This window comes from Rhea pennata, chromosome 3, assembly GCF_028389875.1.
Source record: "Rhea pennata isolate bPtePen1 chromosome 3, bPtePen1.pri, whole genome shotgun sequence".
NCBI classification, from domain to species: domain Eukaryota; kingdom Metazoa; phylum Chordata; class Aves; order Rheiformes; family Rheidae; genus Rhea; species Rhea pennata.
This window is the reverse complement of record NC_084665.1, coordinates 32,657,076-32,681,169: the sequence shown is the minus strand read 5'-3', so window position 1 is coordinate 32,681,169 and position 24,094 is coordinate 32,657,076. Positions and strand designations below refer to the sequence as shown.

The 24,094-nt window shown below is 43.1% G+C and overlaps 1 protein-coding gene across 3 annotated transcripts in view; it reads right to left on the bottom strand.

Moving 5' to 3' along the window:
• LOC134139191 (uncharacterized) overlaps window positions 1–24,094 on the bottom strand; it is a 57,715-nt gene that overhangs the window by 19,100 nt on the left and 14,521 nt on the right. The window contains exons 2-4 of one of the 3 annotated variants that reach the window (XM_062573603.1): window positions 20,343–20,418; window positions 18,523–19,013; window positions 17,846–17,920 (exon numbers count right to left, since the gene is read on the bottom strand). In XM_062573603.1, coding sequence (XP_062429587.1) covers window positions 17,861–17,920; window positions 18,523–19,013; window positions 20,343–20,418 — 627 coding nt within the window. In that variant the 3' untranslated portion in view covers window positions 17,846–17,860. Of the gene's footprint in view, window positions 1–17,845; window positions 17,921–18,522; window positions 19,014–20,342; window positions 20,419–21,220; window positions 21,301–24,094 lie in introns of those variants that run through there. The other 2 variants (XM_062573604.1, XM_062573602.1) reach the window with 2 other exon arrangements.

Genomic DNA, 24,094 nt, shown 5'->3' with positions numbered 1-24,094 from the left:
TTTCTGCTTAAAAGGAGGAAATTAAATGATAAGGAAACATAGAAAGTCTTTTTGAGGGTACAGGAGTTATGCTTTGCTTTAAAAATAAGGCTGAGGTAGAACGTTTTAGGGTTAAACTCCCAAAACACAGCAGAACCAACTCAGCCCAAGAACCCTCCCACCAGTCCCACCTCCTCTTACACAAACACTTTCTGCTCATAACTCAGTGACTCCCTCCATCCTGGTCCTGGATTTAAAAGAAAGTTGCAGAGATTGGAAATGATCCCTTAGAGGGTTGCATGTTTGCTGAATAAAGCACTGTAATGAACCCCTAAGCTGATACAGCTTTGCTACACATCACAATACTACATTAACAGCAGAGATGAAACACCATCCCTGCTTCTCTTAAAGTATAGCCCTCTAATTTAGCCTTGCTGTGGATGAAATCTCCAATTAAGTAGTAACACTCTAAGTCCTCTAAGATTGATTTGAACAGTTCTGGATTTTACCTAGATGGTAGGTTGTACATGCACAAACTGTATTATAAAATGTAACAAGAATAGCGATATTTTGTTAGTTTAGGCAAAGTCACTCTAGGAATAGTGTAATCCTCAAGAAATTTGTGTCACATTACTGTAGCTCAAAAGCAAATATTTAAAACCAGCAATGAACAATTTAAAGGCTTAGCCATAACTTAATTTTCAAACATTTAAGAGTATGGACAATCTCTTAAATAAATGTACAATGTAAAATACAATCTTGTATATTAATAAACATCCTTCCTCTTAGGCCTGCTTTTTATATACACTTTTCTATTTTTACAATGGTTTCATTTTCACTACCTCCATGCGACAGAGCAACAGCTTTTTTGTTCGCTGATTTTTTCTTTAATTTTATTATCTATTGGTAGTTTTAAACCTATGGGCCTGTCTTCAGTGAGGTGCTGTTTCACTACTAACTATTTTTCCAAATAAATTTAGTTCATTTGGTGCAAGTGTGCATAGGAACTCTCAGTCCAGCCTCTACTATCTATCTATCTACCATCATTTTACTAATTTACACTAGCAAGTTTCATCAAATGCTTAATATTGATGTGCAGCAACCCCACTCAGTTTTAGGGATTTTGCAAGAGTCTGCACTAATTTAATGAAAAACTTCAAAACTGAAAAACTCTGTGTTTAGTAAACATGCTGTGCCTTGAATCAAAGACGAGGCACTTAGGAGAACATCAGCTATGCCAGAAGTTTTCCTTTCTCCAGTTTTGCTGAGGACCCCTCCAGAGAAGGGTTAGTGCACTGTGACTGTCCTATGGCAGACTTTTAAAGCCTTTGCCAGGAAGCAGTTTTAAGCAGACCAAATAAAAAAAACAATGTCTGAACATCTGTCATAAAAAATAAGTACAGAAATAGATTGAAGATGTTTTGTTTGTGTGGAAAAAAATAAAAATAAAAAACACAGGAGGAAACATTACAATGCTCAAGGAAACATGACAGCGTAAAGAGAAACTACACTCTTAAAATCATAGTGGAAGTTTTCAGACAAGAATTGGTAAACAAAAAGAAAGGGAAAATCTATCAAAATGACAGACCACCCCAGGAATGGTTTACTCAGTGCAGCTCTGTAACAAAAGGCTGGTCGAATTCAGCATTGGGCACAAGTAACAGACAGCCCCTCCTCACCTGTGGCTGAGATAAGGACAAGGAGGAAGAAACAGTGCCAAGTGACGTGAGCTCCACACAGATCAAATAAATAAATAAATAAAGCCACAATGACGAATAGGCTTTGCCACCTAAGAAGCGGAAGGTGGAAGAGGCCATAAAGAAAACCTCTCCTGTGACAGCAAGATGAAGATGACACCACTGGAGGCAATGTCGACGCGTGAGCTCCAGCCCAACGCAACTCCCGGTGCATAAGCTCCAGCCCAATGCCGCTCCCAGTGCCCACACTGAGCTCGCTGAAGCAGCGCGGCCCCACAGCCCTCCTGTTCCAGACAGGCACTCAAGATGCCAGGGGCCTGCCTAGCCTCCCCTCTCCTGTCCACAGAGCTGGGTTTGGGCTGGGAACAGAAGCCTCCCCACCAGCCAGCCCAGCCACAGAACAAAGCGTGCCCCCTGTCCTTCCACTGTGCAGTTGGGGACAGCGCGCTGAGGGTTAACGGCGCACAGGCCAGGGGTACAGCTGCAGCGTGGTGGGCAGATGAGGTCAGGCAACAGCACAAAGTAGCTATTGTGCAGCGTACTGCGGCTCCAGCCTTCTGCTTGACCGAGTCCCACCTCCATCCTACTGCGTGGCATGGGGCAGGCCGGCCTTGGGGTGGGGGGTGGGGGGCCCGCAGGGGGCAGGAGCTAGCCACAGAAAAGATATTGCAGGGGGGAGGACACATGCAGGCAGACAAACTGGTAACAGCCCCACACCATCCAAAAGATGGGGATTTCAAAATGGCCCTTTCTGAAGCACAGGCTGAACTAAAGGAAGGGGGTCAGCTGTTCCCGAGAGCGGCTCTCCCCAACGCTGCCTGCCCTGCCAGAAGCCAGGTTTGAAGCACTCACAGGGCTCCACCAGGGCTCAGCAGTGAGGCTGAAGCTTCCACCACCTCCCTGACCTGAGAGCCACAGGCATCTCCACAAGAAAACCTCATGGCCTGATGCCCTGTGCTTGTGCAAGCATCTCCTACCCATCAAAGCAGAACAAAGTAACACCGCAGCACAGCCATGCTTTATGCCCCCCCAAAAGGGTGCAAGGCACAAAGGAACAGGGCCTTGCTTTACTGTCATCGCACTGATATGGTGTTGGGCACCCTGCAAAAGCAAGGCTCTTTTTTTCCCTCCTGATCAGTTTAGGGATAACAAGTAAAACAAATTGTGAACTATTTTGTAGGCTGATTTGTGATTTTTTTTTCTTTTAATTCCTTGGCACTGAGCACTGGAACTAGGATTTGGGCATCACCTTGCAGCACTGCAATACAAAAACTGTAAGCATGAAGAGTAGGTCACAGACTTCTCTTTGCTGCCGTAAAGCTGAAGCAATTCCACCAAGTAGACTTATACTAGCTGGCCAAAATCAGAAGGAGCCTCAGAAAGAAGGGATATGGCAGAGGCATGCAGGCACATCCAACTGACACTAATCACTATCTAGTCATCTCTGAGCCAAGAAGAGTCAGGGCTCAAACTCTCAGATACATATGATTTCTGATCAGCACAGAAACTAGAGGACCAGACCTTCTGCAGCTGTCATCTGAGGGTACTCTGCTTTTGCCTTGCCCTCTGTATAGCGCTATGCCAGCCAGGGACTGCCCTGTACCTGAGGAATGCTCCATTGCCTGGACCCAAGGATGTAAGGCTGCAGTGCCCAACATGTTCCCATGTCATACTTGGACACCAGGTCTCTGCCCAGTCTGTTCCTGGCAGGACAACATTAGGAGAGCTATATTTTGGCTGCAGTCTTAAATCACATTTATTACCTATCAGAGTCTGGAGGGTGCTTCACAAGAAGTTAAACAACCTCACATCACTAAAATGCTGGCTAATTCAAGTGTTTTGGCCAACAGTCTCTCCTTATAAAAACAAACTGGAGCATCTGAAGACTGTAAGCTGTCGTGGTACTGTGGAATAGTCTAAAAAGCCTTTGAACTCTTTAGAAAGTTATTTCCATTTCATTATTTGTAATTTTACTAGTTATTAATGCATTTTCTGCCATACTTATCCTTACTCTATGAAAAATCCCTTCAAAGAAATCAACACATTTAGTCGCCTGACACTTTTATGTAGGATCTCTACCTCCATGTGATAGGGCAACCTCAGTTCTTCAGGCAGCACATCTGGCCAGCAAGTGCTATGAACCAATGGCGTTGACTTCAGAGCAAATATCTATTGCTTACTACCTCTGGACACAGTAGCAGAGGAAGTGCTCATCACACAGTGATCGACACTCAGAATAAATTCAAATAATAATAATAATAAAAAAAAAAGACCAAAAACCAGTACACCAGGGACTTGTCTGGGATCACAAACTCAGCAGACTGTGAAGAATAAAAACCACAACAAAATAACTTCTGTGGTCACAAAATCCCCTCCAACATGGTGGCATTAGTCACCTGATCTTACACACTACCAAGAGGAGCTAAGCTATCACTGTTGAGGAGAAATGATTAAGTATCTATGGTGAACATGGTGTGTGTGTGTGGGGGGGAAGACTACAAGACTATAGAACAAATTTACTGATTCACAGGTTGGTCTTAACCTTAGGAACAGCAAGTCTTCCTATTAGGGACTGCTCTGTAAATGACAGCAAGCCAGATGAATCTCAAACCAGAAAGATGAACAGGTGATGGTAACAGAGCAGCACCAGGCTGCTGAGTCTGGTTGATGTCTGTTATGGAAGAGTGAGCCAAAGCCTGCTCAGGAAGGCCTGCCATCTGGCCAAGCATCTGGATTCCCACTGTTCAAGGCCCAGAGAGCAGACAACATTATTCAGTTTACAGGCTGGTTTTTGGAGCACTCTAAGGATGACACTAAAAGCACAGCTAATGCAAACACAGTACCTGCTTACACATTTACAGTCTAAGCAAACAGATTTTGTGCTCATCTGTAGATGACTGGCTTCATACTGCTCCTGGGTCATCCTTGTGGCACAAAGTTTGTCGATATGCTCTGGTTACATACGGAAGTTTTGTTTCCCTAGGTACAGATGAAATGGGTCAGATTCACCCTGACACTTTTGCTACTAGCCCTTTGATTTGAATTTGGGGACAAGGGAATCGAACACACTATACAGAGAGTGTCTGGCTCAGGAGCCACTTCCCCTGCTGGTCTGGCAGAGTCTTAGTCTGCCGATCTGCAGGGTACATCAGATGGTTCATCTATTCACCCCTCGCCAATCCAAATCCCTTGCTGAGTTTTCTTTGAGGCCCGAAAAATGCAAAACTCCATTTGTGCAGGAAACAGATCTGACTGAAAACTTCAGCAGCTGTGGAATAATAAAATTATAAAGGGGCAGAATTCATTAATTCCTCTCACTCATCTGCATATGACAAAGTTTCTAGAGTTAAAATGCTGGGCTAGCCCCTCCTGTTCACTAGAGCTTAGCAAATGGAGGAGTGTGAAGGGACAGGAGGTTCTAGTTTCACAGCTGGCAGGCATGGTAGTGGCTCCTGAGAAAAAGCTTACAAGGCTTTTAATTCAGAGTTGCCAATGTGACTGTTTCCTCCCTTGATTCCTGGTCTTTGCTCCAAAGCTCTCCACAGGGAATGTCCAGTCTAGTCTAACATATCATCTGATGTCTCTACAGTTTGTCTCACTTTCACAGTCCCAGCCTGTGACCATTAGCTGAAGTCTTGGCTTGGATATGACTACAAACCCCTCCCTCTCTACTGATTTTTGCCCTTGGCAGAGTTAGGATAGAAGGCATTCTGCCTCCTACATCATTAGCCTGTTCCTTTCAGAGCATTGCTGCAGCACGTAGGAGACAGTGCTGCTGAGGGCTGATCGCCTCTGCAAGACTCAAAACAAGCAGCCCCGGGCAGCTCTGCTTGTTTGCTGTTCAAACACTGTGCCCTGAGCACACCAAGAAGGGGTTAAAACATTAGTACAATTCAGGCAATAGAATAAACAGTTTCTTTAAGCAGAAAGGCATAGAGAAGGCTCTGAAAGTCACATAGCTCTGCACCAAGGGGAAGAAGAAAAAAAGTAGTAACAAGTACAGACTCTTGTAAACTGTGATGTTTGGGACACAAGGTGGAACACGATTCACAGACAGCTACTGCAAACCCAAAGCACACAGGCACTATCAAAGTGTATCCCAAGCTCCTTTAACACCATTCCCTGCTAACTTAGAACACTTCCAGATGCTAGAAAGAATATATAGTTTCACTGACCAGTCAACAGGGTCTCAGGCACACTAAACAAACAGGGAACAGCCTGGAAATCTGGGACATCAGGTTTCCTGAAGAGTCCTACACACTCACACAGGTTCTCTCCAGCAGAAGAAAGTATAGTTGTAGCAAAAGAAAAGCAGCCCAAAATTGTTTCAAGTCTCTAAATTAATTTCTTCTTGTTTTAGAGTCAACCTGAATGTTTTAAATGGTGATGTCAAGTATTTGTGATTAACAAGGTAAGTTCTCAGGCCTGATTGTCTGCCAGTCAGCCCAAAAACCTGCCCTAAAAGGTATAGCTACCAAAAGAGACTTCTCAGGAAGTATCTATCTATCTCTATCTATCTCTAACCATCCACAGAAAATGCCCAATGGAGAGCAATGGGTTTGTCTGGGGAGAACCTGGAGTATGCACATGTTCAGTTGATTCTTAGCCAGAGGGCTGGTCTCAGTGGGGCTTCTCAAAACAGCAGCAACATGGTACACCCATTGCACTAAACCATGGAACGGATTTTTCAATGGCATGGAAGGCAAGCAGAGCCTGTTTTTCAGAATGGAAACCTCAAGAAGGTGCCTCTGAATGGCCTCCTGTCCTCACTCCAGTAGAGTGTAGTAAAGATCTCACTCCTTCGGAACCTTTCCCTTGGGTTCAGTCACTGTTGCTGGAAGTACCTGCAAAGACAGTTTTAAACTGAAAATACACAAGGTCACATCTTCATATGAAAACCTTGATTTGTGGATAGTGGAGAAACTTTGAAGAAGCCAAATGCAGACTGACTGCAAAAACTGCTCTGGGAAGCCAAAACAAGCTTGTCTAAAACAAACAGACATACAAACATACTGAGCCATGGGGCTTCCTCAGGCTCCATGAAGCCTGAATACACAGTAAAGTCCCACTTCTTCCCCTGCCTCTCCAACACACATGTGCACATCATGTCTGCACAGCCCTGCAGTGTATTTCAGAATCTTCTGCTTTCACATGACTATGCTTATTTGTGAGAGATTGTATTTTTTGCACAGGCACATGAAAATAATTTTACATAAATGCTGTATTATACACTGCATTATAAGTTACAGGCCAGATGATGATCAGAGACTAGACAGACTATTTTTTGTCCTCATGTAAGTACCCAGGAGGTGGAAATAACAGAGTATCAAAAATCTCAGAAAGAAATGATGAAATAACCTAACTGTTCCCAAAAATCTTCATCCTGCAACCTACTTGTCCCCCTGTTTCTTTCCCCCTCTTGAACCTCACAAACACATGAGTGAGGAGGGAGCACAATGAAGTGGCTGGCTGGCTAATAGGATAAAGGCCTCTTACTCCAGGGAGCTAATCCATTTATATATCATGTAATTAACTACCACTCTCGGGAGAACATTCTCCCGTGCCTGTGACCTGCACCAGGCCCCAGTGCAACACTGCCTGCCAACACCTGCCTCATGGCATTGAGAGGGTTGGCCTAGGCCAGTACCAAGGTGAGCAGCTTGCAAGGATTTCTGATTCCCCAGCTCCTGCCTGGTGCTTTGTCTTCCTCCTATGTAGATATACAGCTCCCTTCAGCACAGCTGATGAGCACTCCTAGCTTTTGATATCTTTTTGCATGCTCTTTAAGTCCTCATGACTGCACATGGCCCAAGACGACACAGAAGCTGGTCCAGGAAAGTCTATACGACATGAGGAGCAACAAAATCAGTTCAGCAAGCAGTACTTTGTCCTGAACATTTCAATGCACTCAGTTTCAGCATCTCCATTTGTCTGTGAGTGCCAGCACTGGAGGCACATCACTCCTGCTAACATTTCAAACCTCCCCACGCAGGTGCAGCAATGTGTCTGCTCAGAGCCACAGGCAGGCCACTACACTTCCCAACAGGCAGTGGAAGGGTAACCTTTAGAGCTGCGCCCGATAAGAAAACACTGGAGAACTGCTCATTTAGCATATGCCAGTCCATTATCTGCATCAAGCTCCACACTCTAAATATCTGGAAATAAACCTTCAGCTTAATCACATATAAGCTACATACCACAGCCTATACAGTACACAGTGTTCATAACACATATCAACTTTAACATAAAAAAACATTTAGTTTTTTTTTTCTTCATTCAGGATTTCAGTCCACCTCATGATAATGGAATGGTCACATTCTAGGATCAAGAGGACTTGTTCATCCACTACACTGGAGAAGGGCAAAAGTTTAGATCATCTCATTAAAAGAAGAAAAATCAGAGTACAAAGGGAGATCTGAGTATCTAAACTCCAAGTTCATTAAGATCTTCTGGGTAGAGAGTTTGATAATAAAAGCAAGAATTTATATCACATTTATATGAGTAGCTTTGAGGGTGTTTGAGTGACTTGAGTGCTTGCATCTGGAATGCAAATGAACCTTTTATACTGTGGACCAAGCAACATTGGCAAGTTTCAAAGTTGCAGCAGTAGTTACTGCTGCTTTCTACTTCTAACCCTATCAGCAGCTCCACTGCGAGATAACCATCTGATTTTTTCAGCTTCTTGTGGTTTACTGTTTCATTCATCTCTCAGGTCTTTCCATAAGATATTTAGCCTAATTGCCCATAGTACAAGCAGCTGCAAAATGCAAAGAGGAAAAATTAGCACACCAAAAAATGCCTTTCACACTTTTCATTAGTCACTGGAGACCTGGAAAAAAAAATTAGGAATACGATGAAAGAAGAGACACAAGAATACTAAAAAGATGCAGTACCAGGAGTACCTCCGTCTGCTTCAACTGCATTTCCCAAAAGCACCACTTTCATTGCGCACAATTACACTCAGTCCTCTAAAAACACTTTAAGAGAGCTGGTCATGTGATTCAACAGGAAGTTATATTAAGTTGAAAACAACAAGCTGAGAGTTTTATAACACAGTAAATACAGACCTATTATGAAAATATACATATCACAAAGTCACTGTGTTATTTCAATCAGTGTTCTGAACAAAACACTGCAGCTTAGGTTTTTGAGACTTACCTTAATATATGCTTAATATATAGCCTTATCATCTAGGCAGGTATACCATGTTCTTGCATGAGGCTTGTCTGTCTTTCCTGCACACAGAGCAAACAATAATGGCAACAGACTTTGCTGAATAAACTCAGTTGCATTCCCTGACCGATGATGGGTTCCCCAGCTTCAAACCACATCACCTACAACATAATTAGTATGGATTTACAGTATTAAGAAAACCATGCATCCGAGTTGCTTTCACTTTAAGATTATCTGTACCTATACTAGCAACAGCACAGATCCACTAGCTTTGCATTTTGAAAAAGAATTTTTGAACTGTTCCTTGTTTCTCAATCTCCTTATCCCCACACACTGACATGCCAGAGCCTGTGGGAATTTCTGATGAGCCTGTGAAGCAACATGCAAGCTAGGAAGCTTCTAAATTGTCCAAAGATAGGCAAAAGACATACCTATGTTGTCAAAAACAGGCATGCCTAGAGCAAAGCAACTTGCAGAGTACTGGACAGGGTTTCATCCTTTGTGTAACAGCTCAGCCTAGTTCCTCCATAATCAAACATACCAAGATAAAATGATAGCTTGTAAGGATATGACAAGATTTTAAAACAATCTTTTCTAATAAAAATAGTTTGTTCTAACATAGACACAGTCACAGGCTTTCAGTTACATAAAGTTCCTAACACTGTAGGAATGAATTTGAAGAACTGAAGATTCTCTAACAATATTTTGCAAGAGCAAGCGAAGTCCAACGGGAGACTAAAAAAAGATCTTTTTTAATGATGAAAAAGGGTAAACTTAATAGGGTTCCTTTGAAGTATCATTTGTGTTTTTTAGTTTACCTGTGGCCTTCAAAACATCTATCCTTTTGAAACCTTGCATAAAAAAATACATTTATCATCAAAATTAATTGCAGCCCAACATAAGTTTGTATGTGGGAAGGCAGCTCTGGAGGAGAAAGGCAGAGAGTTTTAGAGGTGAATCTATGTTAGTTTAACCCTGTCTCCATCTACATGAGAAGTGCTGCCTCTATTGAGTGCCTCTTCCTGTGAGATGAGCTATGGACTGGTGCCCAAAACTCCCATTGACATCAACAGGCTTAAGGAAAGTAAGAACAGAGCCCAGCAGCACAGTTCTCATGTGAGCCAACAAAGGAGAGGCTATTCAGAGCTAAAGCAGAAAATCAGAGCTAAATCCCAGCCCACACCAAGGACAGCTGTGTTGTTGACAGCCAGGCTGGCTAAACTACCAAGCCAAAGCTTTTCCCCAAAACAGCATTTCCTAGAGTGTTTACTCTAATCACAGACTTGAAGGCTCTAGAAACTCAGCCAACTTATGCCCACTGAACAGTAATAGTTGCTGTGTTCTCAAGTCTTTCAGACACACTGTGGGACAAGCTTCCTGGTTGCAGTCTGCAGTGGTGAAACTGGAGCACAAAAGCCCAGCATTAATAGTTAATCTCCACCATCACATGACTACCCTGTTTCTGCTGCTTCCAGACCCACATTACCACCTCCCTCCCTTCCTTCTCACTAGTCAGCATTGCCCCACAGGAAGATCATGGGGTCCAAAACACATCTGTGTCGCCTCTCAAACTCCAGTGCCAAGCAGTGCTGAATAAGGAAGGTGTCCTACTTCAGAGAGATGGTGCTATGCTGTGCAAAGGGAAGGGAAAGAGACAAATGGGCTCTTGCTTTCCTTTTCTTGCTACCATTTTCTTTGTGTAGTGCTTTGATCAAGTCTCTTACGGACTGTTTTTTAAGCACACTCAGCAGCAAACCCTGCTATCTTGTGGGTGCTGATTTCTAGAAGACTGGTAATTTCTGCAAGTGCTTAAGCTGGGAATTCAACACTTCATCATGGCAATGGTGCTAGGGGTTAATAAAAACAATAGCCTAAACCTGTCTCTTCTGCTTATTTCAACTTCTCAGTCTATATAACATAGCCAGAAAGGAGAGAGAGAGGGAAAAAAAAAAAAAAAAAAAAAAAAAAAGACTCCACTCTCACAAACCCTCTGGACTACATGAGGAGTAATGGGAATTGGTTCCAAACAACCACTTATCCTTCTCAAAAAGCTCGCTTCACAGTTCCTCCAAAGAAGTTAACTGTAAGCCTTTCTCCTTCTCAGTGGATGTTACCATAAGCCAAAGATGTACCTTACCAGGCCTGAAAATCAAATCATCCACAGACCAAATACAACATGGGCAGCGACAGCATATGGTGAAGCAGTCTGCAAACTCCTTTTCTCCTCAGGCACCCACGAGATATTTGTATCATAATGAGCCACATGCTGAGGGAGGAGTGGGCAGGGAGAGGTATCTGGCCAACCACTCAATCACTTTGGGACCCAACCCAGGCAGTCCTAGTCCACACACAGCAAGAACAAGGGAAGCGAGGACAATGCTTCCCTATTCAAGAAGGCAATGTAGAGAAGGTCTTGACCTTCTCTATTCTCTTCCAAGCAACATCTACTAACTGGGATTGCTGGAAAGCACAAATAGATCACAGCAAAACTACTTGATCTGCCAAGCCCTTGAGGCTACTTGGGCTAAATTCAGAAAAAGAGTGTGCCAGCACTATCCTTCTACTCTGTACTGTGTCAAAATAAGAAACAAAACAGCCTTTGGTAACCTTCCACAAAAAGGACACACAACAGGTAACATGAGAGGCAGAGCAGGGAGAAGTGATGCTAGGGTACAGCCATTTTGCAGCATGGTACCCAGTGTCCATGCTGGGGGCAGCCTTTCACCTCAATTTCAACTCAAATTACATTTAGACCAGCCCTGTCATTGCTGCAGTTTGGGTCTGCAGGCTTTGTTAACTGATGCTCACTGTGGCTTGCTGGCAGCCCACCATAAACCAGTCTCTAATCTCCAATACTGGCAGTGGGCTTTGCTTTCCGCTGTTCAGTAGGATTTAATCTCTGTAGTGCTCTGAGAGAGGTAAAGATGATAAAGAGGTCAAGAGCCAAACCCTGTCCATTCATGTGTAGAGACTGGCAGCTGCTGCAAGATGTCTTCTCTTTTTGCTTGGAGGTGCCATGTTCAGGTTCTTCTCAGTAAGGCAACATTGCCTGCCACTTGCTGAGTTAGTGCACCAAGTACCCTGAGATGGCCCATCATGGATTCGCTTGCCCAAATTTGTTCCTTCCAGGCCTACCTACCCCTCAGAGACAAACGAGGGGCTCAGGCCTTACACAATGTCACCAGCATCCCCTAGAACATCTCCCTGAGCCACTTCCCAAGGACACATGCCAATGGTGCCATAGGCCCATTTGATCTCCTCTCCCTGGTCTGCAGCCAAGGAACTGGCTTTAGCTTAATACCTTCTTACCAGGCTTTAGAGCTTTGAGAATAAAGACAGACAGCAGGACTGGGAAGGTAGCCAGGCAGCCTGCCAATCAAAATGATAAGCCTTTGGCTTTAACCTCAGGCTCATAATTTACTGCCACTGCTGTCAGGTGCTATTACTGTCCTTTTGAGAATCTTAAGACAACAATATGGTTCTCTCTCTACCCTTTCCTACCCACTTCTCTCTCCCCCCTCCCACAGATCTATCTTCTTTTCAATAAATATTCTCCCAAACTTCAGCAACATCTGACTTTCCTCATCCTCTTTTTCCTCCTCCAAGCCCTATGGTGCACTCAAAATCATTCTGACTAACTCAGTTTTCAGACTCTTTCAGGATCCAAAGTAACACAATAAGGAGCCAGGTTCAGAGGATCCAGCAGAGATGCCAGCAGCCTAGCTATTGGCTTACGGTTGGAGACAGCCCAGATGGCACTTTGGCTCCATGATACTCCAAACAGCTATATTCACCAACACAGAGACCTCCCAGAAGAGAAGGTGGAATTGCTAAGTACCCAGGGGAAGAAGTATCTCCAGGCAGAAGCATCTATACTCTAACTCATCCATTTCCCCCTCAAACCTTTTTCCCTTTGTATGCATTATAAAGCCAGATCTCAAAGCACTCAGGTTAAACAAGAAAGGGATTAAGGGATAACAGCGTAAGTGTTTGGCCCTAGGAATGCACTAGCATACTCTGTGTCAGAGCTGACACAAGAGAGGAACATGTGATCAGAAGGGAAGCCTGTTAGCAGCACACCTGAAAGGTGAACATAGTATCAAGAGATGCCAGGGCACAGAAGAGAAATGCCACAGAGTATTAAAGTTGACTTGCAAAGAAATTACTTCTGTACCTCAACAATGTACAGACAATACTCTAACTTCTACTGTGTTGATTTCTGTTGGAAGCTTAGGAGTAGGACTAGCTTGTCCTACCTGCCTTTGGCATTTAGAAGTAGGCAGCAGGTGAACTTTGGCCTTACTGTCACTGAAGCTGCCTCCTTCAGGAAACCAAAGGAAATCATTACCCTTTCTAGGAAGTAGCTGGGCTGAGCTCTAGATGGGTTAACCAGCTCTCTTCTGCTCCAATTCATCCAGCCCTGGCAGCATGCAGGAGCTTCCACTGCAGCATGTCTTTGCACAGAAACCATTTTTCAGATATTAGATAACAGAGAAAGAAATTAAGGGATGCAAAGAAGAGACAAAGATATCTGCTGCCTGACAGAGTCGTAATCACCTCCTTGGAGCAGGGTGAGGTTCCTCCCACTTTTCCTCCCTACTGAGTCTTTCTACTTCCCAGACGTGGATGTTCTTAAAAGGCACTCCTCCCTCCTTCCCTCCCTCTGTCACTATCAGACTGCAAATGCCTTAATCAGCAAACTAGACATCAGCTGGGGGACACTGAGCCGAAGAGTCTTCACAATACATATCAAACCTAGTGAGAATATCTCATCTCCTCCAAAGAGGCAAAGAACAAGATACCTACCTGTATTGTACCCTATCATCCACTTACATTGTACCTCTCTAGTGTCGCACAGCCTCCTGCCACAGGACTATATCCTTGAAGGCAGGTACATCAGACAGTGTAATAAATCTTTTTCAGCCTCAAATTTTTCCATGCTAGAATTGCCTCACAGCAGCATACCATTTGTTTCTCTGGGTACTTCATTGCCAAATACAGTCATTCTGGAATACCATAGCCCAGGCCAGAGACAGCAATGAAACCACCACCAGCAGTGAGTTTTCCAGCATCCCCTAAGAGGGAGACAAGCTCAGAGGAGCAAACAGATGATTACAATTTTCATTAACTGACAAGGGCTGAATTCAAATTGGAGGCCTAGAGGTGAAAAGGGCTCATGAGCTCACACTTTATCTGGAGGCTATTTGTCAAGTCCTAAAAAATCAGGCAAGAGCAAAGCCAAGCTGTGCTAAGGAGACAACAATCTCACCCTGGAGTCATCACTACAGCCCAACTCACAAATCATTAGGTGCTGGAAGTTCACACCCCAGAGTACCAGGAGTCATATATTGTCCCTTGGTCACATATGGCAAATGCCCACCATCTGGCTTCTTGCAGCCTCCATACAGCCAGCATAGGCCCAAAGACAGCTTTGAGTGCTGACTGCCCTACCAGATCCAATTCTACCAATAGGTCTAACTGAAACATCAATATTCAAATATTCAGCAAAAGGACTGTTGGGCCTGATATTATATTTAAGCCCAGATCAGGAGTCACCCTGGTCCAGGACAAAGTAGCAGACAGGTCCACTTTTAGTGTCAAGAAAAGATGACATTCCACTCCATCCATGGTGCACTGATACCATATTCACCCACCAAAAACATACTGCTCACAACAGAAATTCAAATGTTAGCATAGGACGTATTTCCCTCATCTCTAGTAGTTTTTCCCATCCTAGCATTTTAAAACACTAAACAATGCATTAAGCCTCCATTAGATAATATAAGTTTGGTAAGATCTACCTACATACACAGGGAAATCATAGCAGAGGGGTTTCACAACTTCCTCAGAACTACCAAGTGACTTAGGAATATAACTGGGAACATACCTCAGGTACCCAAACTCTTTGCCTTGTACCTTAAGGCCATGATTTCCCTACCAGCCACCTACCCACACTTAAGAGAGGGCAATTTGGATTTCTCATCTGCCACTCCAAAGCAGGTCTCCTTGTATTATGATCTACCCCTCTGCAAACTGCACTCTAAAATCCACCTTTAGCTGCTTGAAAAAACAAAGAACTCCAGCAAGTCCCATTATGGAGTGCAGGAGGATGGATCATTTGCTTCCCTTTTATCTGTTTACACATCATATCAAGAATAATTAGTCCCATCCCCTGGGAAGCAGCTCAGCAGCTCCAAGGAGCCTTTGCAATATCCTGCACTTCCTCATGCTTCAGCTAACCCTAGGATCCCCTGCAGCCTTCAGCTCATGCCATCAAAGCATCTCTCTGCCCTCCTTGACCTGGTGCCCTTGGCACTGCCAAAAAAGCCAGATCCACTCATGTGCACATGGTGGCAGCAGCCCCAGTCTTTCTGGAACATGCTCAACCTTCATTAAATAGCAAAGACTGGCAGCAGGGCCTGTGAGTAATTAGATTGCTGTCCAATGACTGAGATCAAGGGGCAGCTGGGAGACGACATTCACTGAAGCAATACATACGTCTGCACGAGCCAGGGCATTTCAGCCCAACTAAGGGAAAGAAAGGAAGAAGTCTTCTAAGCTAATTTTCTGGTCCTTTGGAGGAGTGAAAAAAAGAATGCATTGAATTCTCCCTGCTCAGCCTCACTAGGGAAGAGGATAGGTGACTGGCCAACCAGCCAGCTAGGGTAGGAAATAAACTTGCCAACTGTACAAACTCATGGCTGTAGCACAAAAGGACAACATCACACTGCCTTGTGAAGCTGGAAAGGCATGGTCTGGCATCTAACCAGACTGGGACTTTTAAGCCTGCTCCTGTACAGCCTCTCTTGCTGAGGGAGGTTGAACTGAACAGCCCAGATGACAGAGCCATCCCCATTTATCAACAGGCCAGAGGGTCAGAAACACAGCAGTTCCCTGCTCCCTTAAATGCATTCAGACTGCCCCCAATCCACTTCTCTCCCAAATTTACCCACTCCCTTACCAAAAGAGGCACAGGAAGACATTTTGACAGCATATGCCACCAGTCCATGGCCTTCTTGCAAAAGCTGCCTTGTTTTTTCAACCTTAAGAATTGCTTAAAAGTCCCAATACAGACCACCTCCACACCACAGGAGGTTTTGGTCTTTGGACCAGTTTTCCTTCACCATCCAACACAGACAGGATTTAATGCAATGGCAATGCACTTTACATCTCTTTACCTATTCTTGGACAACACATTCCACATCATGCACCCAGAAGTACCTTCTTATCTCAGAATACATTTGTTCACAACACAAATGAATCTTGCCTTATATTCTCTGTCATCTACTGTCAGCTCCACAGAACTGCAGGAATGGGAAGCAAGGCTCAGGGACAAGAGTAGAGACTGCCGTTTCCATATATCAAGTTTATCAGTTGTATTCCCATAGCCAAGCACATAATAATCAGGATAAGAATCACAAAGCAAGAATAGCTTGATGTTCAGAGCCCAAACAGAACCTTGAAGTAGCAACTTAATATTATCATTCCTCATTTGCATTGTATTCATGACTAAAAAACACATAGTGCCAACTGTTGTCCAGACATTTAGCAAGAGATGACCACTTTTGTCAGAGAATGCAGACAGAAATATCCTGGCCCCATTTTATAGATGTGGAACAGAGGTACTGAATATGACTTGTGTAATTTCACAAGGATTCTGCAGCACAAATCAAAACTGAACCAGATCATTGTTGTAAGAAACAAGATCATTGATTACTTCCGTCATGATTTTTGTAACAGAAACAAGAACAGGTAGCAAGCAAAACCATGCAGGAAGCAAGACTTTCTAGATCAAGCAAGAACTAATCGTAAAGCTTCAAGCTTTTACTGGCTGAATATTAATAAAAAAAAAAAAAAAAAAAAAAACACAAGTGACCACAATCCCTGTTACAGAATTCAGGCTGCATCCCGTTTTGTATGCATTTTGTGGAAAGGGGGAGGGAGGAGGTTAAAATTTTAAATCAAAATCATGAGCTGAATTTTCTTTCTTTAAAGTTGAGATTCCAGAAATTATAAGTGTTAATGATATTTGCTATAAAAATGTTATTAAAAAAAAATCGTATTTCAACTGTTCTTGCAAGAACCATTGCCACAATTATACACAGAAGCATAGCAAGTAGAAGGTCCAGTAAGCAAACCATTCTCTTAAGGTTTTCCAGAAAAACCACAACAGTTTGGAAGTCTTATGCAAAATAGCCTCTAATCTGCTCAATGTCTGTGTTTCCAGCACACTCCTAAAGACACTGCTGAAAGGGACAGACTTAAGGCAGAGTAGGTAGATACTAATCTGAATTAGAGAATGTACCTGGGCTGAAAGGTAAATTTTTCCATGTACTCTCACACACTCTCTTTCAAAAAAAAAAAAAAAAAAAAAAAAGAACACAGTTTTCCTTTTCTCATTACAGTGTGAGACTAATTTTAAAAGTCTGTCAGTATCACTGGAATATTTGGGTGATGTGAAATGCAGGACTGGGCCTTTTGAATGTTCTATGAGCAGAAACTTGGCAAGAAGGGAATGGAGGGGGGTGAGCAAAACTGTACTGAAACCACAAGACTCTACATTATGCATTCATAGGATATATGCTGCCAACAGGATTGAGAACAGGGAGCTATGTAATGGGGAAATGGAACGGGCTCGCTTTTATAGATCTTGGAAAATACATAGTCCTTTTTTTTAGTGGGACTCTCTCACAGGCTTAAAGGGATGTTAATGAGGTTAAATTTGGTACATCCAACCAAACAGGACCAGGCAAATTCTTCCATGAGAGGAAATCAGAACTGAAAATAACCATTTTCAACTTATTGCAATTTACCAGATTCAGTAGATGTCTTCAAACACTCCTTCAAATAGACACTATATTATTTATCTTTCATCTTGTACTGGTAAAGAGCTATTAACTCTGTAACAACGCCTTCTGAAAAAGAGGTGCTGGACAGGCACTGCACAGGCCAGCTCACCTCATCAGTACCAGGCAGGTCACTGCTCTATTCCTTACCACATTTCACAGCCTTCAAGCATTTCCCAAACTCCAAGTGTTTACACAGCTCGATTCAAACTTCCCCCAGAAGTCCTGCAAAAACAGGAATAACTGCATCTAGAGCAAACCGTAAACAATTTTTATTTGTAACCTAGTAAAAATGTAACACACACTGTTTTGCACTGCTGTAAAATCCCTAGGAGGAAAAAGGAGACCCAGTCCCAGGAAGGCCAAGAAACATGAAGTGGTATCTATCATCAACACATCTAGGTCTACTTTCATCTCTCAGATATTTCTTTATACAGCCCTGAGCAACTATTTCTTCGGGAGCGAATGTTATGAGTCAGCTCATGGCACCAGGGGTAACTTCACTGCAGTGAACTCCAGGGATTTTGTTCCTGTGCCATGCAATAAACTGGCCAGTACAGATGCTTCCTTCTTAACGTGCAGAACAGCCCAACTCTGGCAAGAAACGCTCAATTAGTAGAGCTTCATTTTTTTCGGAAGAGTCCTCCCTAAACTTAGGCCTAATTTATCTGAAACAGACAGCAGAAGTACTGATTATGGCTCTGAAGATGTGACCACAAGAAGCAGCCTTATGAATTGTCTGAACCTGCCTCAATAACTTTTTCCTCTTTGCTCACAACACTTGCTCATGAGTGATGTTGCTTTCCTTGTATGAAGTTCCACCTTACCTGCTGCATTTTTTCCAGGTCCAGGCTGGGCCTGCTGACCTTATCCCCATATCCTTGTCGATGTCTCTTACAAGGCATGACTTGCTCAAAGCCTGCCCCGACGCTCGTGAAGATTATAGGTCTGGAGGCTGGGTTCCGCACCAGGGGCTGGAGTCTCTTAGGAGGGGAGGCACTGAAGAGCACAGGGCTTGGGCTAGCATGTAGGCCATCAGCCTGTTCTGCTACAGGTCGGAAGGACATGGTGCACAAGTTCTTCACTTCTTCATCACTGGAGGATGTGTTGTTGCTGTCACTGCAGCAGGCAAGCCTGCTGACCTGAGACCACTTTCGTTTCTCAGCAGCGAATTCTCGGTTGATACGCTCCAGCTCCTCTTCTGAGCTATGGCGATCCAGGCTGGCATGGAAAAGGGCCCGAACTTTGCAGCATTGATTCTCCTGATTCTGAAGCTGGTTGGTGGCCAGAGGGGTCAAGGTACAATTCCGTCTTCTCTCTAGCAGGAAGAAGAGAAATAGCAGATCTGCATTCATGCCCTATCAAACTAGGGCTGCTCTCCTGACTTGTTTTCTTTACTTCCCAAGTAAATTTCTGAACTATTTTCCTCCTTTTCTTCCCCAGAAGAAACACTTTTCTCCTAAATCCTCCCCTCTGGCAATTCCCAGATCTTAGTTTGGGCTAGTCTGCTAGATACCACCTTGCATATTGTCTCCTGGAAGCCTAGTTGTATGGCAAGAATATGAATCTGCTGCCCACCTCATTCCCTGAATCTGCAGAAGACATTATCTTACAAAATGTGCTATCGATCACTTGCTTCTATCCAGAAATATTACTTTCTAGTGACCATCTCTCAAGGAATATGGGGTTAAGTAAGTTACAGTAATGTAAGAAGCTTATCTATGGCTCAAATAGCAAATACTTGTGATTTTGGAGGTAAAGATCCTCAATTACAAAGTCTGTCAGATAAAGAGCCTGCCTTCAGTCACAATTTGTGCACCTTTTTAACTGTTCTGCTGATTTTTTTCTAGGTTAAATGTCTGGAGCAGGGATTAGAATTCTGGCAGAACATGTCTCGAGGTCAAGAATTTAACTTCTCCCACCCTTGCATAAGGATCTGCCTAAATCTGGCCAGATTAGAGCCCCAGATAAAACACAGGGCATGCACAAAGGGCAGAGACTTAGCAGAGATCAACAGGCACATCTACTGCAGATTTCATTGACAGTGAACATGCTTCAGCATGGTACCAAATAGAATCTTCCCTTTCACTGCAGCTCTAAGCCACTAAATGCCAGGTACAAAATAAATAAATAAATAAAACATGGCAAAGCACCTGTCCCTCTTCTGTCAAAGATCCCCAAGTAGGTCCAAGGATAGAGCTGCCCAATACCAGTGTATAGGAGGAGGAGGGAAGGAGGGAGCTAATCTGATGAATGAGTCCATGGATGGGGAAGGAAGGCAAGGTCAAACCTGGAAATGGCAAGGAAGATGAAACCTGGAACAAGATGATGTAAATGCACAAGCATAGAATACGAGCTGGAGTGCTAGTCCCTGCTCTGCTGCTGACCTGACTGGAAACCTTTGCTAGGTCTGCAGCTTCTTAACCTGTGGTTAATGACCTCTACCTTTTTCAAGCAAAGGGTGATTACAGCATCTGATAACACCAGCTTCTCCCTGTGAGATCCCAAAGACTTTAAGATGACTGACTTAATGAACCTGGTTGTGATACAGTTGGGACTGGGAAGGAGGCATTTCTATGAGCAGAGGTAAAAAGCAAAATGCACTCCCTCTGTAGCATCCCAGGACCCTCCTATCTTGTCCCTTTACCTCTGTCAATCTGGGCAAGTTCCTGGTTCTCTCCCTCAGAGTCGTCGCTGTCCTCATCACTTGGGGGGTAGGAGATCTAGATGACAAGTAGAAAGAAAAGGCTTTGTTGTGAACACTGAATATTGCCCCTGCTGCCGCCACCAAAGCCACTTCCCCACCCATATCCTGCAGGCGTCCACCCCAACTAACCACACACACCCTGTCATAGCACCTCCCTGAACACACATCCTCATCTCCCAGCCTCAAATTCTCAGTCTACCCTGTTACTTGCAAGCAACACAAAACACAATTTACCACTATTTCCACCTCACCACACCGCCAACTCTTTCCCAAGCACAAATGAACATACCCTGCCCTTAGTGTCCCAGGCACACAGGTTGTAACCATCATGGTCTACCACATCCACCTCACATGGACAACTAAACCTCCAAAGCTTGCCTCTGAAGCAAAGATACATCCTGTCAACAGTACTATCATCTTGTAAGATACCCACAAATGGATGTGATGTTACTTTAGCCATCTTATGTGTGTGCCCACACATCCCCTTGATGTGAAAATCACATATCAAGGACCACACACAAGCCACCAAAGAACAGATGCATCTTTACCACCTTGCTTTTGTAAAATACAGCTATGAAGAATGTAGGAAAAAAAAAGACACACACACACACAGAAGCACAATTTCACAGAAATGTAAACAACAACAGTATGTTCTCCTTGTCAGCACTGACTCCTGCAATATCCCTGAACACTCTTAGATGATCCAAGAAACTGTAAGCTTCTGGAACCATAAGTTTCAGAGAACTTATATTTGTGCTATAGGAATTTTCAGAACATTCGCTTCTGGACTTACCAATGAACCTGACCAAACTACTCACCTTATACCCAAATACCCACTCCAACATTTAACAAACTTGGTACCTTCTTCTTGAGATAGGTTGAGAGTTCTGAAGTTAAGTTTTTCAGGTAAGAGAGATCCAATTCCTGCTGAGTTCTCTGTGTAGAAGAAAATCTACCTGTCACTAAAGTGACTTTTGTTATGCTGCATAAAACATACCTGAAAGTTACTAGTTACTATATCGGATCAAACCTCTGAGCTATGCTGCTTAGTATGTGTCTCTGGCAGTGGTCAAAAACCAAATGAGTCAAAGGAAAATGTATTACTTCAGAAGAAACCCTTACAAGAGGCAATTCTGGAATAATACAATCACTGCAAGATGAGCTTTTTACACCTTACACCTTTTTATTGAAGGTAACAGATATTCCCATCATTCACAGCTTTGAGTCTGGTAAGTTACTTGCCCACAACAGTATCCGATAGCAACAGGTTTCAAAAGGTTACATGCCGTGTTTCCATTTTGAAAGTGTTTGATATGCTGTCCCTAACTTTTATAGAAAGTGAGGCAGCATGTAACCATTACCCTGATACAAACTCATTTTGCCTCCTCCAGGGTTCCTAAGGAAATGTCTTTGGAGTGTTTTGGCCTCACTGGCACCTGAAAGAGCAACTACGCTTAACTGGGTGCCTACAAAGAGAAGACATGTACTGTGAATGCAGAGAAATAACAGGAATAGCAGAGAAATCCTGGCTGACATGGAGTGTGACAGCTGTTAAGTCAATTCACCTATTTTGGTGCTATCCTCCTTTTTTTTTTTTTTAATGCAAAAGTCTGTTGCCACCTTTTTCCTCCTCCCCTTTTAGAGCTAGCTTTTGCCCTTCTATATTTACATTGCCCAGTAAGAAGCCAGAAAATATTTTCTTATCTTCTTGGTCTCTTAAACTGATTTTCCAGCTCTCAAATCATGAATGGAGAAAGTAGCACAGATTTATCCTTATTTCTAACATTCCTGAAGTAAACAGAGAAATATTTTTCCACAGTAACTACAATTTTATTGTATGTATTCTCACACATACATTATTTAATAAAGGCAGCTGGTAGTGCTGAGGACTATTACCAACTTAATTCGCTTCTAGTTGTCCCCAGAGCAGGTATAATACCTTGCTTATGTCATGGTAGTTTATAGAGGTGCCACCTGAGCCTGAGGTGCCATTATGCTTGATGCTGTACAAAGAGACAGAGGCCTTGTCTTCAACATAAAAGCTAAGGCTCCAGTTCTAACCTGGGAGGTACTGACCTTAGTTTGTGGCTCATTTGCACATAAAAACACTTCCCTTGGATGTGTCAGGATTTTCAATGAAGTTTAATGGTTCTGACAATACTACAAGGGAAACTCATCAGCTCCACTGTTTGCACTGTGTACATGTCAATACAGTGCATGATATTGCTTCCAAAAATGAAGCAGCAACATCTAGCATGTGTAGGTCAAAGAGCTATCGTACAATATCCCTGGCTTCAGATGATTAAAATCAAGAGCTGGATTTGAGTCAATGATTGACATTTTGAAGGTCTTTATGTCTACTGGTCCTGGGTTTCCAATATATACAATTCTCTCCATACAAGCACAACATAGCCAGCCCTAAGTCTCACCATGGACAAATCATGCAGGCAGTCCAAGAACAATTCACTCTGAGTTGCCTTGAATGTTTCTCTAGAGGTTCAGAGCATCTCTTTCAAACAAGAGGAAACTGAGTCTGTGGCTTTGATCCCACTGTATATCTCAAAAAAAAATTAAATGAATAGGACAATACAAAAGGCTTTAGAAAAAATGGTGCTCCCACAGTCATGCTTATCATCTTCCTTAGGCTAGCCTTGGGGGGAGGGAGACAGGGGAGAAAACACTCACTCTTCCGACCAACCGAGATTTTCATGAGTAACACATTATTGTTTTCAGAATCAAGGCAACTAGAGACACCTATTCAGCCATTCTTCCTAACTCTCATCATTTCTGAGAAGATTATCTCACCCATAGCACATTTCATCTGACATTCAGGCTTTTTTTCTACCTATCTCAATTTCATCTCATTAGTCCCACTGGGTTTATTATATCCTTGCTATAGCCTACCCATAAGAAATAGCCATATTTAAAATATACACCACAGGCTAACTACAAAAAAAAAAGCCTTAAAAAAAAATCAATTGCGCAGTTTACTCATGTATGAAATTAGAACAGACCCAAAAGTTATACTGCCTCTGATATTCCATAACATACACTGTCTTTCATAAGTCCTCTCATTTCTGATTTTGTGGGGTGTTTAGTCTGTGGGTTATATACATGCACATACAATACCCTCTTGACTGGTGGTCTTGTCTTTCAAATGAACACCATGAATTCCTCTGATTTGTCACTTAGCAAAATCTATTTTAGTATTGTTAAATCCTCTTTTTATTAGTATTAGTAAATTCTTAAAAAAAAATGTATCTATCTTGGTTTTGGAAACTGAATTATTCCAAACTCCATCAGCTCCCATGTACCAGACCCTAGCTCCTGTGTTCCAAGCCTAATGGAACACCAGCTTTCATAGCAGACTGGATATTAACCTCTTAGAGTTCAAATTTAATACACAAAACTCCTTACCATACCACACAAAGTTTAGTGGAAGACTGAGAAGGGGACTAGACATTTTTCTGGGGATAACAAGAATTTCCAGACACTAAAAGGATACAGGGAACCAAAAGACAATCCTCTGACTAGTTAGAGATAGATACTCTTCCTTGACTACTCCTAGCCTTTAACAGTAACACTTCCTCTCCTCTAAAGCATGCCACTCAATGAAGCAGTATTGTGTTGTGGAAGCATGCGTGTGGAAGCATCTGTATGCACCACTGCAACAAGCATTGATCTGGATGTGC